Consider the following 17,279-nt stretch of genomic DNA (forward strand, 5'->3'; position numbering starts at 1 on the left):
TTTTTCCAGTGGATCTGGGGATGAGGGCATGGGGAGGATGCCAGTATAATGACTGTCATTTTGGTGGTGGTGGGGATGGTGGTGGTGGATTTTTTTGTGACACAGTCTTGCTCTGTCGCCCAGACTGGAGTGCAATGGCACGATCTCAGCTCACTGCAATCTCTGCCTCCTAGGTTGAAATGATTCCCCTGCCTCAGCCTCCCAAGAGGCTGGGACTACAGGCCCCCCCCACCACACCCACCTAATTTTTGTATTTTTAACAGAGGCAGAGTTTCACAATGTTGGGCAGGCTGGTCTCAAACTCCTGACCCCAGGTGATCTACCCACCTTGGCCTCCCCTAAATGCTGGGATTATAGGCGTGAGCCATCGTGAGAGGCCAATGATTGTAATTTTTGTCTCCCCCCGCCCCTTACATCAAACTCTCCCCTCCTCCCACTCACCACCTGGTGCAGTGGCCACAGGACTAGGGCTACAATTATAAGTTCTGGAAGCAGTGGTGACTCCTAAGCCAGAAGCTGAGACAATGTGTTGAGACATTCTGTCAGTTTTCTTAAGGACCTGATGGGTGTGCGTTGTGCTTTGCCACACCTGGCAAAATAGAAGCTAACAGTATATGCAGCTATATTGCCTGATATGGTTTGGATATATGTCCCCTCCAGGAAGTGAGGGACACTGACAAAGGACCACCTTTGTCACACTGCTATAAAGAATGACCCGAGCCTGGGTAATTTATAAAGGAAAGAGGTTTAATTGACTCACAGTTCCACATGGCTGGGAAGGCCTCAGGAAACTTACAGTCGTGGCGGAAGGCGATGGGGAAGCAGGCACCTTCTTCACAAAGTGGCAGGAGGGAGAGAAGAGAGAGAAGGAGGAACCAACAAACCCTTTAAAACCACCAGATGTCGGGAGAACTTACTCGCTGTAAGGAGAACAGCCTGAGGAAACCACCCCCATGATCTAGTCACCGCCCCCAGCTTCCTCCCTTTTCATGTGGGGATTACAAGTCGAGATGAGATTTGTGTGGGGACACTGAGCCAAACCATGTCAGACCACCTACTTGTGATTGCCCCTGAAGAGGGGGGCATCTCGTGGGATGGACTCCTTAACCTGTGGGGTCGGCCAGACCTCTGACTAGCGTCAGAAGTGAATTGATTTAGGGGATACTCACGTGAGGTGGGAGAATTGGTCAGAGTGAGAAAAACCCACACAACTGTTCACAGAAGCATACTGAACTGTTAACATATTGATCAGTGTAGGCTGAGCCCAGTGGCTCAGGCTTGTAATCCCAAGATGTTGGAGGCCAAGGCAGGCAAATCACAAGGTCAGGAGATCCAGACCATCCTGGCTAACACAGGGAAATCCCATCTCTAATAGAAATACAAAAAATTAGCTGGGCGTGGTGGTACGTGCCTGTAATCTCAGCTACTTGGGAGGCTGAGGCAGAAGAATAGCTTGAACCTGGGAGGTAGAAGTTGCAGTGAGCCAAGATCACACTACTGCACTCCATCCTGGGCCACAGAAAAACTCCATCTCAATAAATAATAAATATTGATCAGTGTAATTTCTTAATATTTTCTTTTCTTTTCTATTTATTTATTTATTTTTTGAGACAGAGTTTCGCTCTTGTTGCCCAGGCTGGAGTGCAATGGCGCGATCTCGGCTCACCGCAACCTCCGCCTCCTGGGCTCAGGCAATTCTCCTGCCTCAGCCTTCTGAGTAGCTGGGATTACAGGCACACGCCACCATACCCAGCTACTTTTTTTGTATTTTTAGTAGAGACGGGGTTTCACCATGTTGACCAGGATGGTCTCGATCTCTTGACCTTGTGATCCACCTGCCTCGGCCTCCCAAAGTGCTGGGATTACAGGCTTGAGCCACCGCACCCGGCCAATTTCTTAATATTTTCTAAGCTAGAACTTTGCCTTTTTGTGTGAGCCTAAAGCACTCAGGGTTCTCAGCAGTATGGCTGGTACTTCATGTTTCTTAGATCTGTTAATGAGTGGGACCAGTGTTGCTCAGGTAATCAGGCCAACATCAGATGGGTCCTGGCAAAACAATTTTCCATAACATATCCTCTACTGGTTTCCAGGGGTCAGTAGCTGTCAACGTGGGTTCTGCTGTTAATTTCTTTAAATGTTTCATGAAGGCCTCGAAACAAATTAAACATAATCTTTAAATTATGTTTCCTCTACTGGGTATGGTGGTGCACACCTGTAATCCCAGCACTTTGGGAGGCCAAGGCAGGCGAATCACGAGACCAGCCTGCCTAACATGATAAAACGCCTTCTCTACTAAAAACACAAAAATTAGCCAGACAGGGTGGTGCATACATGTAATCCCAGCTACTCAGGAGGCTGAGGCAGGAGAATCGCTTGAACCCGGGAGGTGGAGGTTGCAGTGAGCCCAGATCCCACCATTGCACTCCAGCCTGGGCAACACAGCGAGACAGCGTCTCAAAAAAAGTAAGAAAGAATAAAACCCATCACGTTCACAAATACCAGAGTGTAGGGATTCAAAATAAGCTTTAGGGTGAAAAATTCAAACCACTAAAGCATACAAAGTAAATACGGTCCGTGTACAGGAAAAAAAAAATGGACAGATAACCTGGGGAAACTCAGATGTTGGGCTTATTTGGCAAATGCTTTCAATCAACTGTTACGCTGGGGTTTTTGTTTTTCTGACAGAGTCTCGCTCTGTGGTTCAGGCTAAAATGAAGTGGCACCATCTCAGCTCACTGCAACCTCCAGCTCCTCCAGGGCTCAAGCACTTCTAGTGCCTCAGCCTCCGGAACAGCTGGGATTACAAGAGTGCACCACAATGCCTGGCTAATTTTTGTATTAGACCAGCCAGGCTGGTCTCAAACTCCTGACCTCAAGTGATCTGCCCAACTCCACCTCCAAGGCGTGATCCAACACCTTATCTAAATCAACAGTTTTAAACATGCTCAAATATCTGAAGGCGCTGTGTGTGTTTTGGTGGGTGGTGGGTGTGTGTTTATTGTAGAGGATTGCAGAGGATTAAAACAGTAGCTCGCAGCCCATGGCTTCCACGGTGAGGCTGAGGTGCCCACGGGCAGGGGTGGAGGGAAATGTTCCAGGGGAACCCAGAGCAGCACCTACACCTTTCCTCTGGGGAAACAAGTGAGTGTGTCCCAGGTTGTCCAGCGCATTTCAGTGTGGATGTTTCCTCAGTTCTCCACGTGTAACAGTCTCTCAACAGGTTTCTGCTTTTCTCTCAGATCAAACTGATTCACGCACAGATGTTCCTTTGGTGCTTCCAGAGAGGAAAAGCGGAGAGCCTCCTGTAGCACCACCTTGCTGATGACAGAAACTTGGTTTTACACTTAACTCAGCTTCACTCGTGGACACGGAGGCAGAGCCAGGTGGGGGCAAACCGACTCTGAGGAACGATTTACCTGGTAGGATGGAGCAAGTGTCACCATCTCAGGGACTATACGAAGGACGAAATGAGATGCGTGTGAAATGTACCACACACACTACCCAGTGATATATAAGGTGAGTCTGAAACACAAATTTATATTTTCTAATATCCTCATGAAAAAAGTAAAAAGAAATAGCTGACATGAATGTTCATGACATTTTATTCAATGCAATATAGCCAAAATGTTCTCATTTCAACATGTGATTAATGCACAATAAACTATTAATGAAACATGTTACGTGATTTAGTACAGTAAATTCTTGTGATAGGGCCATCAAATTGCTCGTCAAATTCAGGTTCCCTGCAGGGCACGTGCTCAGTAGTCCACGGGCCAGCGCCTCTCGGGCAGGACTACGCAGCGCCTCAGGAGGCCCTCGGGATGACCAGCTGTTACGTGCCTTTTGGCCTGGGTATAAAGCAAAACCAAAACCAACCAACCAACACCAAAAACCTCCAACAATTTTTGTACGGCTGATGGTCCCACAGGGTCGTGGGGTGAGCCTCATGCTGTACTGAGGCACAGGATCCGAGAAATAAAGAGACAGGACACAGAAGTACAAGGAAAACGCAGCTGGACTCGAGGGGCCCCGCCACCTATGAGCGGAGTAGTCAGGCGAGGCCCCGAATGTCCAGAAGCGTGAGTATTTATTGTGTATAGGTTAGGGGGCAGGGCAGTGAGTGAAATCATCTTTAAGGATAGTGATAGGATCATGAGCAATAAAACATGGGGTCCACCCCCATTAGGTCACCTAGGCTAGGAGGTGGACAGTGCACAGCAAGGGGCTCATTCCCATGAAGGCAAGGGCCGTGTGCAGTAAAGAGTCCACCCCCATTAGGTCACCGAGGCTTGAAGGTGGGCCGTGCGCAGTGAAGAGGGTGCAGTGTGCAATACTTCTATCTATGGGCAAACTACTTCTAAGAGTATTTATGGCAGAATGCTTTAAGTCTCATAGTAGTGACAGAGCTGTCAAATGTTACCGCCACCTTCTGGCAGCTTCCAATGAGTTCTATGGGAGATGCTTTACAAGCAGCACAGTAGCAAGAGCTGATAAAGTTCACAGTCACCAAGGTGGATTGCCGTTCTGAGGGCAGCCCTCCACAAGAACTGGAGCAAGGTCCTACAACTCCTTTATCAGGAGGAGTGGCTCTCGTCCCAAGCCTGCCATACAGCGGGTATCTTTATTATACTGAATGCTGCCGCCTGGGCCGTGGATTCTTGTCCTGGTATAACTGTTTTCCTTTAAACCATGCTCTGCACTGTGTCTGCTCTAGGCATTCCGCCGATTATAAGCTGCTTATTCCTTAAGTCATGCTCTGTACTGTGTCCACTCTAGGCATTCCTCCAATTATGAACTAAGATACATATATACGTAGGGAAATATTCTTTAGGCACTCATACTATCAACTATTATATGATTATATACAGAGGATTATATAAAGGGATTCTATAAGCCCTGATTCTATAAACTAATATATGATTATGTAAAGGATTATATGAAAGGAAATAGCTGAGTAGTAACATTATAAACTGAGATATTCCTCAAGCCCTAACTGTGCCAGGGTTCTGCTTAGCTCTCATTCCTCCGTGCCTATATGGGGGGTTACCCACAATTTCATGTTGTCAGGAAGCTAACTTTAAAAGAACAAGCTTAGCAAACACTGATAAGGCTGATACTCTAGATACATCTTCAAGGCCTCTGCAGAAGGGACAAGGGAACTGAGACCAGACTGGCTCCCTCTGAGCTCTAAGGCCAAGTGTCCTGCACCGAAGGTCCAGCAAAGACAAAGACCAGAAGGCAGCAGCACCCTGTGCCTTCAAGAAGTTCAGGGGACAATGCGTGGGACACCCGATGGAAGTGGAAAGACCAGAAAGGCCATTAAACCCTGGTCCAGTCACAGGGCATGGGAGGAGACCTAGAACGCAGTCACTGCCTCCCACAGAGGGAGGATTTCTCCCTTCATCGCAATTTATATTTCTAGTCATTTGTGACTGCTGGTTTGCATCCAGGCAACCCAGGTAAACAGCCTAATAAGTGCATTTCTTAAGTTTTTTCGTGCTTACGTCATTATTCAAGAATCGCAAAATAGAAAGATGTACGTCAGATAGTATGAAGCAATGCAAATGCTTCTCTACTTAACTTGGAGAAGCCCCGATAATCCTATCTTAAAGTGCATAACTTTAGGTTGAATCCTCATAAGTCTAAATGCTCATGACTTACTACGGGGCTATGTATCGATAATCGCTTCATTAAGTCAAAAATATCCTAAACTGAATATGCAGGTAATAGCCAGAACATCCAGTTCCAAAGTTAAAAAACCATAAGGCAAACCATCGTGGCTGTGCGGCATCTGTAGCTAGATGGAATTAATGCACACACCAGCAAGGATGGAGCTCACAAAACAAGAAACAGAAAAAAAGACTTGTCTCAGGATGAAGAACTGTAAGTAGTGACATCCTAAAACCACTTTTTTTCTTTTTAAATTGAGACTGAGTTTCACCTTGTTGCCCAGGCTGGTCTCGAACTCCTGAGCTCAAGTGATCCACCCGCCTCAGCCTCCCAAAGTGGTGGGATTATAGACGTAAGCCATCGCTTAATACACAATATTAATACATCACTTAATATACCCCTTAATACATGCTTAAAACTACCCTTAATACGCAATCGTATAACTCTATGCCAGAATTAAAATTACTGCAAGTGCATTGACAAAGTGGTAAGACCTCAGGTAAGCTGCACCACACTGGATAGCAGCGTTTGCTGAGGCATGGGTCAAGCACTGGACTGTCTCTTCCAGACTTCTTCCTTTTGTAAGAGAAAAAGTAAACCAGACAAGCTCTGGTTTCCTGAAGAGATTCTTTCACAGGCAGGACGTAGCAGAGCCTGCGTCACCTTCTTCATAGAGAAGCTTTTCGGCGCGCACCAGTTGGTCCTGAATTGTTTCCTTTGCACGTCCTTCTTCCAGTGCTGCCGAGGCATCCAGCAAGGCATTGACTGAGAAGACAGAAGAAGAGACTGAGGGTCTTGATGCTCCAGGGATAATCAGCCCAGGATCGACATAGGACCCCGCACTTCCAGCACTGAATGCTCCAGAAGAGCTCTCTCAGCTATGGGGACAGCAGGTAGGACACTGTCCCTATTCCCTGCCCTCCTGTTGTGTCTCCAGCCACAAAATACTTACTCTCAGTGGGGTCAGCGTCATTCACTGGAACCTGCAGCCTCTTCCTCTGACACCCTTCGGCTTCTGCCTGTACCTGTAACACACAGTGGGGAAGGCTGTGATCAGTCAGGAGTCCTGCAGTCCAGTACTGACCCCGACCCCCAGCCAGCCCTGACATCTGCAGCACCTCCCCTCTCAGGTCTCCATGGAGATGGAGATAACCCTCTAGTTCTGCATAGCTCTCAGGTTCTATGTGACAGTGGCTCATTGAGACATAAGTGACATGCAGTAAGTGTTCACTGTGTAAGTGTTCTGTCCAGCTCTGACTACTGTATACGCTGGTGTAATCATCCCCTGATCAAGACACAGAACATTCCCACCACCTTAGAAAGTCCCCTTCTGCCCCATCTAATCAACTCCCACCCACCTTCACAGGAGATGATCACTTCCTTACAGAATTTTTACCAGCAGATGTCTCAGCAGAAGACTGTATATGAGAGCACCCAGGAAAATGTAACAAAATGATTCATTTCAAGACTGTAAATGATCTTGGATCATTAATACTGTACCATATCAATAGGGTAATTAAATAAAACATCAGGCTTTATAGAGGCTGGAAAGATATTTGGTAAAATTAAATACCTATTCTGATTTTTTTTCAAAACCTTTAGAATAGGAGGCTGTATTCCTGATGAGGAGAATTTCTATATGAAACCAAAATTGAACACCATTCCTAAGGGTGGCATGTTGGAGGCCTTCCCTGGAAATCAAATCAGGACCCAAACACCTGCCTTCCCAAGCACAGCTGAACACTGTTCTGAAAGGTCTGGCCTAGGAAACAAGATGGAAAACAAAAATGAGGCAAGACTCTTGGAAGGGGGCTGACACAATAATCATTTTCAATGTCATTTAAAATCCCTTAGAATGAAACTTTGACATTGAAATATAAATGTATGTCTGGAGGAAAGTTAAAAACATAGCAGATGCATTAAGTTTCTAATAGAAATTACAGGGCTATCCAAACTCATATGGTTACCAAATATTCAACATCCATAAGAAGAAACAGGAATAACTTATTGGAATACGAACACAAATCACAACTCAGTTACAATAAAATACTTGACTCCAAATGCTATCTTCTTTAATAAACTAAATATTTATGTTAATTTTTTTGAGACAGACTCTTTCTGTGTCACCCAGGCTGGAGCGCAGTGATGTGATCTCAGCTCACTGCAACCTCCACCTCCTAGATTCATGAGATTCTCCTGTCTCAGCCTCCTGAGTAGCTGGGACTACAGGTGTGTGCCACCATGCCTGGCTAATTTTTTTGTATTTTCAGTAAAGATGGGGTTTGACCCAGTTAGCCAGGATGATCTTGATCTCCTGACCTCATGATCTGCCTGCCTTGGCATCCCAAAGTGCTGGGGTTATAGGTGTGAGCCACTGCACCCAGCCTCTAGATTTTTAATTTTAAAGTGAATTGAAAAAAATGTGGAAAGTAATTGCATAACATGGACGAGTTTTTCCTGTTCTGTTCTTGTGATAGGGAATAAGACTCATAAGATCTGATGGTTTTGAAAGAGCAGTTCCCCTGCAGATGCTCTCTTGCCTGCCACCATGTAAGATGTGCCTTTGCTCATTCTTCCCATTGTGCCATAATTGTGAGACTTCCCAGCCATGTCAAAGTGTGAGTCCATTAAACCTCTTTTTCTTTACAAATTACCCAGTTTCAGGTATTTCTTCATAGCAATATGAAAATGGACTAATTCAAAGCCCTATTCAACAGATAATGCTGGGATATTTGGCTAGCCATATGCAGAAGAATGAAAACTATACTTCCACTTTTCACCATATACACAAATTAACTCAAGGTGGATTAAAGGTTTAAAAGTAAAACCATCAACTCTGAGAATCCTAGCAGAAAACCTAGAAAATACCCTTCTGTACATCAGCCATGGTAAATAATGTATGATTAAGCCCTCAAAAGCAATGCACCAAAAACAAAAATTGTCAAGTGGGACCTAATTAAACTAAAGACCTTCTGCACAGCAAAAGAAACTATCAACAAAAAGAAACTGTCAACAGGCCAGGTGCAGAGGCTCACATCTGTAATCCCAGCAGTTTGGGAGCCCGAGACAGGCAAATTACCTAAGGTCAGGAGTTTGAGAACAGCATGGCCAACATGATGAAACTCCATCTCTACTAAAAATACAAAAATTAGCCAGGCATGGTGGTGTGTGCCTGCAATCCCAACTACTAGGGAGGTTGAGGCAGGAGAATCAATTGAAACTGGGAAGTGGAGGGTGAACTCCAGCCTGGGTGACAAAGCAAGAATGTCTCAAAAAATAAAATAAAAAGAAAGGGCCAGGGGCGGTGGTCAAGTCTGTAATCCCGCCACATTGGGAGGCCGAGGTAGGTGGATCACAAGGGATCGAGACCATCCTGGCCAACATGGTGAAATACCGTCTCTACTAAAAATACAAAAATTATCTGGGCATGGTGGCATGCCTGTAGTAATAGCTGGAGGCTGAAGCAGGAGAATCACTTAAACTTCAGTGACGGTGGTTTCAGTGAGCCAAGATCATGCCATTGCTCTTCAGCCTGGTGACAGAGTGAGACTCCATCTCAAAAAAAAAAAAAAAATGCAAAGAGAGAAAAAACAATCAACAGAATAAATAGACAACCTACAGAATGGGAGAAAATAACTGCAAATTATCCATCTGACAAAGGTCTACTATTCAGGAGCTATATGTAACTTAATTGAACACACACAAAACAACCCCATTAAAAATGGGCAAAAGACATAAACAGGCTTTATGTCTCAAAAGAAGACATACAAGTGGCCAACCAACATATAAAAGAATGTTCATCATCATGAATTATCAGAGAAATGCAAAGCAAAACTACAATGAGATACCATATCACACAGTCAGAATGGCTATTATTAAAAAGCCAGTAACAACAAGTGTTTGTGAGGCTATGAAGAAAAAGGAACATTCATATACTTTTGGTGGGAATGTAAATTAGTTTAGCCACCGTGGAATGAGTTTGAAAATTTCTCAAATAATTTTAAAACAACTACTATTTAACCCAGTCACCCCACTATTGGGTATATACAAAAAACAAAACAAATTATTCTACCCAGAGACACCACTATCCATCATAGCAATGACATGGAATCAACCTAGGTTCCCATCAGCAGTGGATTGGATAAAGAAAATGTGGTATATATACACCATGGAATACTACAGAGTCATAAATAAGAATGAAATCATGTTGTTTGCAGCTCCATGGATAGACTGGAGGTCATCATCCTAAGCAAATGAATGTAGGAATGCAAAACCACATACTGTATGTTCTCACTTACAAATAGGAGCTAAACATGGGGTACTCATGAATATAAAGATGGCAACAACAGACACTGGGGACTACTAGTTGGGGGAGGGAGGGAAAGGAGGAGGGGATGAAAACTGTTGGGTACTATGCCCACTACCTGGGTGATGAGATCATTCACACCACAAATTTCAGCATCAAACAATATAACTAGGTAACACACCTGCTTATGTGCCCCCTGAATCAAAATACATTTTAAAAAGGAAAAAAAATGTTCCCTTTGGCAGTGAATTATACATAATATAATCCCTGCAATGTACATATTCATATGTGAAAATGTAGATACTCATGTATTAATATACATGGCATATGCATAAAGATTTCTACAAACAATCACAAGAAATTATGTATTGTATTATGAATTAAAAAGGGCTAGGGTCTGGACAAAGTGTTAGGGGACTCTCACTATGAGCACCTATCTATGGTATGGTAGATGTGTGGCTATGCATTTACCACTTTCAAAAAATGTGCAATGTGGCCGGCCGGGTGCAGTCGCTCATGATTGTAATCCATCACTTTGGGAGGCCAAGGTGAGAGAATCACTTGAGGCCAGGAGTTTGAGACCAGCCTGGGCAGCATAGCAAGATCAGATCTCTACAAATTACAAAACACATGTCCAGTGTGATTCAGCAGCATGGAATAATTGCTGACAGTTTTTATTTGTTTCCTTACCTTTGCATGCTTTTCTTTATTAAAAAAAAAGTGGTATAGGAATGTTGGGTGGAAAGTGATACTTGTCAAGATAAATTTTTTTTTTTCTTTTTGAGACAGAGTTTCGCTCTTGTTACCCAGGCTGGAGAGCAATAGCGCCATCTCGGCTCACCGCAACCTCCGCTTCCTGGGTTCAGGTAATTCTCCTGCCTCAGCCTCCTGAGTAGCTGGGATTACAGGCATGCACCACCATGCCCAGCTAATGTTTTGTACTTTTAGTAGAGACGGGGTTTCACCACGTTGACCAGGATGGTCTCGATCTCTTGACCTCGTGATCCACCCGCCTCGGCCTCCCAAAGTGCTGGGATTACAGGCTTGAGCCACCGCGCCTGGCCCAAGATAAATATTTAACAAGTGATCAAAGAAGAGCTAAAAGAGAAAAATTGGAGAATCAGTTCTTAAACAGGCTTGGAGGAAGGAAACAGTGACTCAGAACAGGGAGTTCCTCACTTTACACAGCATCACAAAAGAAATGGCACCTAGGTTCCATTGGTGTATGGTACAAACCAAATCGTTTTTTTAAAAGTCCATAAGAAATTAGATAGGATCATCTCATTTTATTTTGAAGGAAAGAACTTTTTGAAGCTTTAAAAAAATTAAAAATCTGTGTCCAGATTTCATACCTACTCAATATCATACCCAAACTGATGAACCGCTGTGAACATCTGGATGTGTGTGTTTGTGTGATACAAAAGCACTTCTATGCACTGACTCAGAAATCCTACTTCTTCCCAGAAGCCTCCTTACATACTTGATCGGAAATCTGGACAAAGATTTACTGTGAAACATGTACAATGTAGTAATTATTTTGGAGTAAATTTTAAAACTCCTGCTGTTTCAAGCAGGGGCTCCCTGAGTTCTGTTAGGAGCACACAGTGGAGACCATGCAGCCCTCATTCAGTCATCAACGAACCCTGTGACCCCCACTCTGTGCCTGTGGAGCTCCAGGTTCTGGGGACACAGCAAGGACAGGACAGGGAGTAAGAGGCAGATGTCTGCAGAGTGGCACAGTCGCCACCTGAGTGCAGCTGCTCCATCTCCTGCAGTCTCCTGTCTCCCAAAGGCTCCATGTCCCCCTAGGCCAGGAGAGCAGAGGCACTGCCCTCTACCCCTGTCTATGAAGCCCTGTGCAGGCAGCAGGCCAGGCATGGCACAGTCCATCCTCAACTCACCAGCAGACGCTGTGGCTCCTCTGGCGACCGTACAGTCACATGTATCAGCCCAGCCAGCTCCTGGTCTTCGATTTCCTGCTCAGGGACCTGGGTGGGCTGCAAGTCTCCATTATTCAGGATCTCGTTGTGGGCATTGTCCTCAGTCTCAGGCCTTTGTGAGCAAAAGCAATAACAGAAAACGACCCTGGGAAAGAAAACTGCCCACTCAGGTCCATACCCAGGGCTTGAATTCAGAGTCCCCAGTATGAAGCTGGACCTGCAATTCCCAACTCCTTCCAATGAGATCATCCCAGGCAGCTGAGGCTCAGCACATCCAGGACCCATTGCTGATGCAGGGCAGGTGGTCACCCCATCCTCAGGGTGCAGGCTGTGGGTGAGGGTGTCACCCAGGCTGCAGGAAGGACAGGGCTGTAGCAAGGCCAGCCAGTATGTGGGGTGTTCAAAAAGGCCACGTGTCCCCCACAGTCAATCCAGAGCCCCCAGGCCATGTCAGAGAGTGAGAGCCACCATGAGGACAAGGGACTGTGTCCTCCTGGGCCCTGCAGTTCCTGAACCCATGATGCCCCCAGTTTTTGGAGAAACCAACCCACTCTCTCCACACATCCAGGATCCCCTCCATCACCTGGAAGAGAAGGAGTCTCCCTAGCAGGCGGGGAGGGACCCATGAAGCACTTCCCTTCCAGAGGGCAGTGGGGGGCAGGGGCAGGCTGGGGGCTGGACACTGGACAAGGAGCCCCAGGCCTGGGGACAGCAATGAGCCCTTGCAATTCACCCAGAGAAAGGGGGAATACAAAGGGAACTAGAGTAAAAACAAACACATGGAAAATCTGTTTTCTGCTCTGTTCTGTTCTGACCAAGGCTGAAGAAATCTTGTGGCCAACTGTCATCCTGACCCTTGTCACCCAGTTGAGGAGCTGACTGCCCCCTGCCTGGCTGAGCCTGAAGATGGGAGGAACTGGCCCTGCCCTACTGGACTTGGCTGGGAAATGAGGGGACCTCCAGCTCCGGGAGAGGGACTGATGTGACCAGGGTCCTAGGAGGTGTACGGGAGGCAGGGATGGGGTGATCACAAGGAGGAAGATAGAGCCAGGCCAGAGACACTTAGACTAGAGGCAGGGACAGGCCTTTCTGTCTGTGGGAACAGAGTGGGAGAGTGTAGGGCAGAGAGTGCCCAGTGCCCCGCCCTCAGCCAGCACCTATCTGAGCGGATGACTTTCAGGAAAGAAGTGAGTTTCTTACCAAAGTAAAATACAAATGATGAGAACGCATCCTGCAATGATACATATGACAGAGAGAGAGAGAGCCAAAGGAGTCTCCAGGGTAGTGGTCGTTGTCTCCTCTGCAGCTGGGGTTTTCTCAGTGGAATTCACAGCTGATTTGTTGATGCAGGTATAATTACTGTCCAGGACCATATCTCCATGACACCTGAGTATATACAGGATGGGGAGACTCCTGAGGGTAAACTGGCCAGGTGGAATGAAAGAGGAGCCACCTTCCCCGTCCAATGTCCCTGAGAAGCCATCAGGGGAAGGAAGGGCTCCTCGTTTCTGCAGGGCTCCCCCATGCTCCCTGGTTGGGGCTGGGGAAGTGTCTGAGCATGCGTACTTCAGCCCCTCAGCCTTCCTGCTCTGCGGTCAGAGCTGCAGCTCCAGGAATCTTCTGTGCTGGGCACACACTGAACTTCCCTGGGCTGCAGGGGCAGCCTGCGTTAGGAGGAGCCGCACTCCAGGAGACTATCACAATCCCATGTGGCCGCAAGCTGAACCCCATCCTCCAGTTAACCCACAATACAAGTGAGCCCTCGCCCCTCCCTGTCTGCTGGTTCCTCCCAGTCACAGCAAACATTGTGGGGCCAGAGAAGAGCAAATTACTGTTTTCTCCTAAAAGTCAAATAGGAAAGAGAAGGACTTTTTGAGAAATCAGGGGTCAGGGGCAAGGCCGGCTGGGTGGGCTCAGCTCTTCCTGGGAACTTAAGAGAGCTCCACCCATGGCCTTACTGTGACTTTTGTGGGCTGGGGGCACTTTTGTCTTTATGGGTCCCTGTCTGCATAGAAAATGTTAAAAATTACATTTTTAAAAATCAACTTGGAATAAGGACAAATAAATACAAGCCACACTGGATTCAAGTGTTTTCTTCAGATTTCAAAAGGAAATCACATTTCCTAGGTCCCCTGAAAAGTATCAAAGAACCTAGAAAGTCACCTCCTGAGCCCGATGAACAATCTGGCCTGGCCAAAGGGACTCGTGCTGGGGAGGAGTGGGAAGGGCCTGCTGTAGGGGGCAGCGGTGGGGACAGGCACATGGACCAAGAGGGGCCACCACAGGCTCAGGAGACCCCACAAGCTCAGGGATGCCTCATGGGGCTGGAGTCTCCATGGGGTCAGGGGAGAGAAAGGGGTACCAGGTGACTCGGGTCTTCTCGGGTTCCTGAAAGCTGTTCGGGCTGTCTCACCCTGTGGGGCGCTTCCAGCACATCTCAGTGGAATTGTCATTCCGGAAAGTTCCTGGCTTGCACCGACACTCTGTGTCTCTGGTCGTGGTGCAGGGACTTAGCTCTTCTTCATCTGATGACAGAGCACAAGGTTTTGGCAATGAGTTCCCTGGCCTGTCCCTTGACCCTTCATCACCACCCCAACCCTTCCCACTCTACTCAACTCAGTTCGCCAAGGAGTTCTGAGGGCCGGTTCTGCACCAGCACACTCGGGGCTCATATAGGACACTCACCCTTCAGCTGTCACCAAACCTCAGGGTCATACAAAAGGACCATAATTCATTAATTATTACATCAGATTAGGGGAAAAGCATCATTTAGATCACATGTTCAGGGAGGTGCAGGGGCATCACCTGAGAGACTCTGCAAGGAGAGGAGCACTTAGGTGACTTCCCCAAAAGCCCCTGCCCTGCTGCAGAACAGAGAGGGGCCTGAGAACCTAAAGGCTGAGTGAGGCCGAGCACCTTCCAGGAGCACAGAGCCCGGGGAGAGAGCCCGGCCCCGGAGCAGACCTGCGCTACCGCTGACACCCAGTCCTGTCCACTCGGCCAGGACTTCTCTATGCCATAAACATCCCACCACCTCCTTGCAGCCGATAGTTTAAAAGATTTCCCAGCCAGGTGGCATGTATTATAAAAAAGATTTCTATTTTTTTTCCATCAACCAAAGTCATAATCACGGAACAGGGTATGATGAACACCAAGCTGGGCTGGAACTCGGTTCCCTGACTCACATCGGCTACACTCCCACCTAATCACTCGGCACACCACATCTGGGCAAGGGGTCCACACATTCTGTACCTGATTTACAAACTTTACATCGGAGGCAATAAGGCAAAGTGTTGGGGACATTGGTATAATCCACACCCTCTCTGCACCCGGTACACTTTCCAGCAGGTTCTCTATAAGATCCTGGGAAGGGAGAGAAAAGCCAATGAATGAGTTGCCACAGAATTCCCAGAGGCTGACAGTGGCTGGGAAACTCCTCTTTTGGCCCTCAGTGGAATCCAGACAGAGAAATCTACTCTTCCAGGCTTGGTCTTCTCATCAGTTCTGCATCTATTACATACTTTTGACTGGCATCACTAAAAGAAATATAAGACAAGCCACATAAGAAATTCAAATTCCATAAGAACCATATTAAAGTAGTAAAAATAATAGGTCATTACTTTTAACAATCCATTTTTAATCTAAAGTATCCAGAACACTACACTTCAATATGTAATCAATATTAAGTTTTTGAAATATTATTATTATTATTATTATTATTATTTGGAGACAGAGTTTTGCTCTTGTTGCCCAGGCTGGGGAGAAGTGGCACAATCTGGGCTCACTGCAGCCTCCACCTGCCAGGTTGAAGTGATTCTCCTGCCTCAGCCTCTGGAGTAGCTGGGATTGCAGGCACCCACTACCACACCCAGCAAATTATCTATATTTTTAGTCATGACGGTATTTCCCCATATTGGGCAGGCTGGTCTGGAACTCCTGACCTAGGTGATCTACCCACCTCTGATTCCCGAAGTGCTGGGATTACAGATGTGAGCCACAACACCATGTCATGCCCAGTGTGCTGTTTTTTGTTTTGTCGGGTGTTTTTTTTTTTAACAATAAAGTAACAAAATAAAATCCAACCTCTTTGACATGTGATCTGCCTACGCTGCCCACCTGACCTGTCTGCTGTCCACTCACCACAGTGGCCCTGTCTTTGCTCAGTATCCCCCCGCCCCTGCACCCTGGGCCTCTCATTCCTGGGGAGGCTGCTCAGGAGCACTATTTCTGGCTCTCTGCAATGCTAGCCCTGTCCAGCTTTGGATACTGGCCAACATCACCATCGCTGAGAGGCCCCACCAACCTCAACTTTGTCTTACTCATCACTTAATGATTCTTCATGATTCCTATCAGGAATTTCTCATTGTTATGCTGATGTGTGTATCTTAATACTACCCCAGAAAAAAAGGTTTCATGAGGGCAGGACCTCTTATAAGCCCCATGACCATGGTGCCTGATTCTCAGAAATCATCCAACCTATCCCTATGGAATAAAGAATGAGCAAGTGCAAGAAGAAGGAGTCTGGAAGAACATCAAGATAAGGGCATGATAAGATGCGCTATCAGTCTTAGATTGTGCCTGCCAGCTAGCACTATAGACTCAGGATCCTGGCCCACCTCTATAGACTCAGCCTCCAGGTCTGCCATAGTGCCAGGTCAGTCCCCATAAACTCATGGTCTATGCCCTTCCCTGTGGACCTAGGAATGAAACCCATCACAGCACCTGGCTGACATCTGCAAACCCAAGTTTAAGGCCCACTCCAGTGTCAGTTCAGACCCTATGAACACAGGCCTCAGGTCGCCTCTCTGGATACAGCCTCTGACCACCCTTGAACCACACCACATGGCCTCCCCAGAATCTGTGAACGGCTGAACGGTGAAGGGCGTTCCCTAACAGAGCCAGTCTGTAAAGACTGGAATAAGTCCCTGCTGCTTCAAAGCACACATTCCAACACATTGCCACAGGCTGCTGAGCCATCAGGGAACCATGACAGCACCAAAGAAACAAAATAAAGCACAGGTAACTACCCTAAACTAATAGAGGTTTACAAAAGGCTGACAAAGAATCGAAAATACACCATCTTAAAGAAGCTCAGTCAGCTACTAGAGAATACAGATAGACAACTACGTGAAGTCAGAAAAACAATACACGAGCAAAACAAGAAGTTCTGTATACACACAGACACCATACGAAAGAACCAAGCAGAAATTCTAAAATTCAACAACAGAATATCTGAACTAAAAAATCCCACAGACAATATCAATAGCAGAGTTGATTAAGCAGAAGAAAGAATCAGTGAGCTTGAAAACAGATCATTTGAAATTACCAAGTCACACTCAGGAAGAAAAAGAAAATAAAGAATG

At 46.5% G+C, this 17,279-nt stretch overlaps 1 protein-coding gene across 1 annotated transcript in view; it reads right to left on the bottom strand.

Annotated features, from left to right (window-relative positions):
* Positions 1-3,586: 3,586 nt before the first annotated feature.
* Positions 3,587-17,279, bottom strand: part of LOC101044555 (tumor necrosis factor receptor superfamily member 10D-like) — a 37,891-nt gene continuing 24,198 nt past the window's right edge. Inside the window, exons 4-9 of the mRNA XM_074384245.1 lie at positions 15,169-15,279; positions 14,330-14,441; positions 13,117-13,302; positions 11,878-12,061; positions 6,623-6,695; positions 3,587-6,435 (exon numbers count right to left, since the gene is read on the bottom strand). Coding sequence (XP_074240346.1) covers positions 6,302-6,435; positions 6,623-6,695; positions 11,878-12,061; positions 13,117-13,302; positions 14,330-14,441; positions 15,169-15,279 — 800 coding nt within the window. The 3' untranslated portion in view covers positions 3,587-6,301. The remainder of the gene's footprint in view (positions 6,436-6,622; positions 6,696-11,877; positions 12,062-13,116; positions 13,303-14,329; positions 14,442-15,168; positions 15,280-17,279) is intronic.

This window comes from Saimiri boliviensis, chromosome 13 (assembly GCF_048565385.1).
Source record: "Saimiri boliviensis isolate mSaiBol1 chromosome 13, mSaiBol1.pri, whole genome shotgun sequence".
NCBI classification, from domain to species: domain Eukaryota; kingdom Metazoa; phylum Chordata; class Mammalia; order Primates; family Cebidae; genus Saimiri; species Saimiri boliviensis.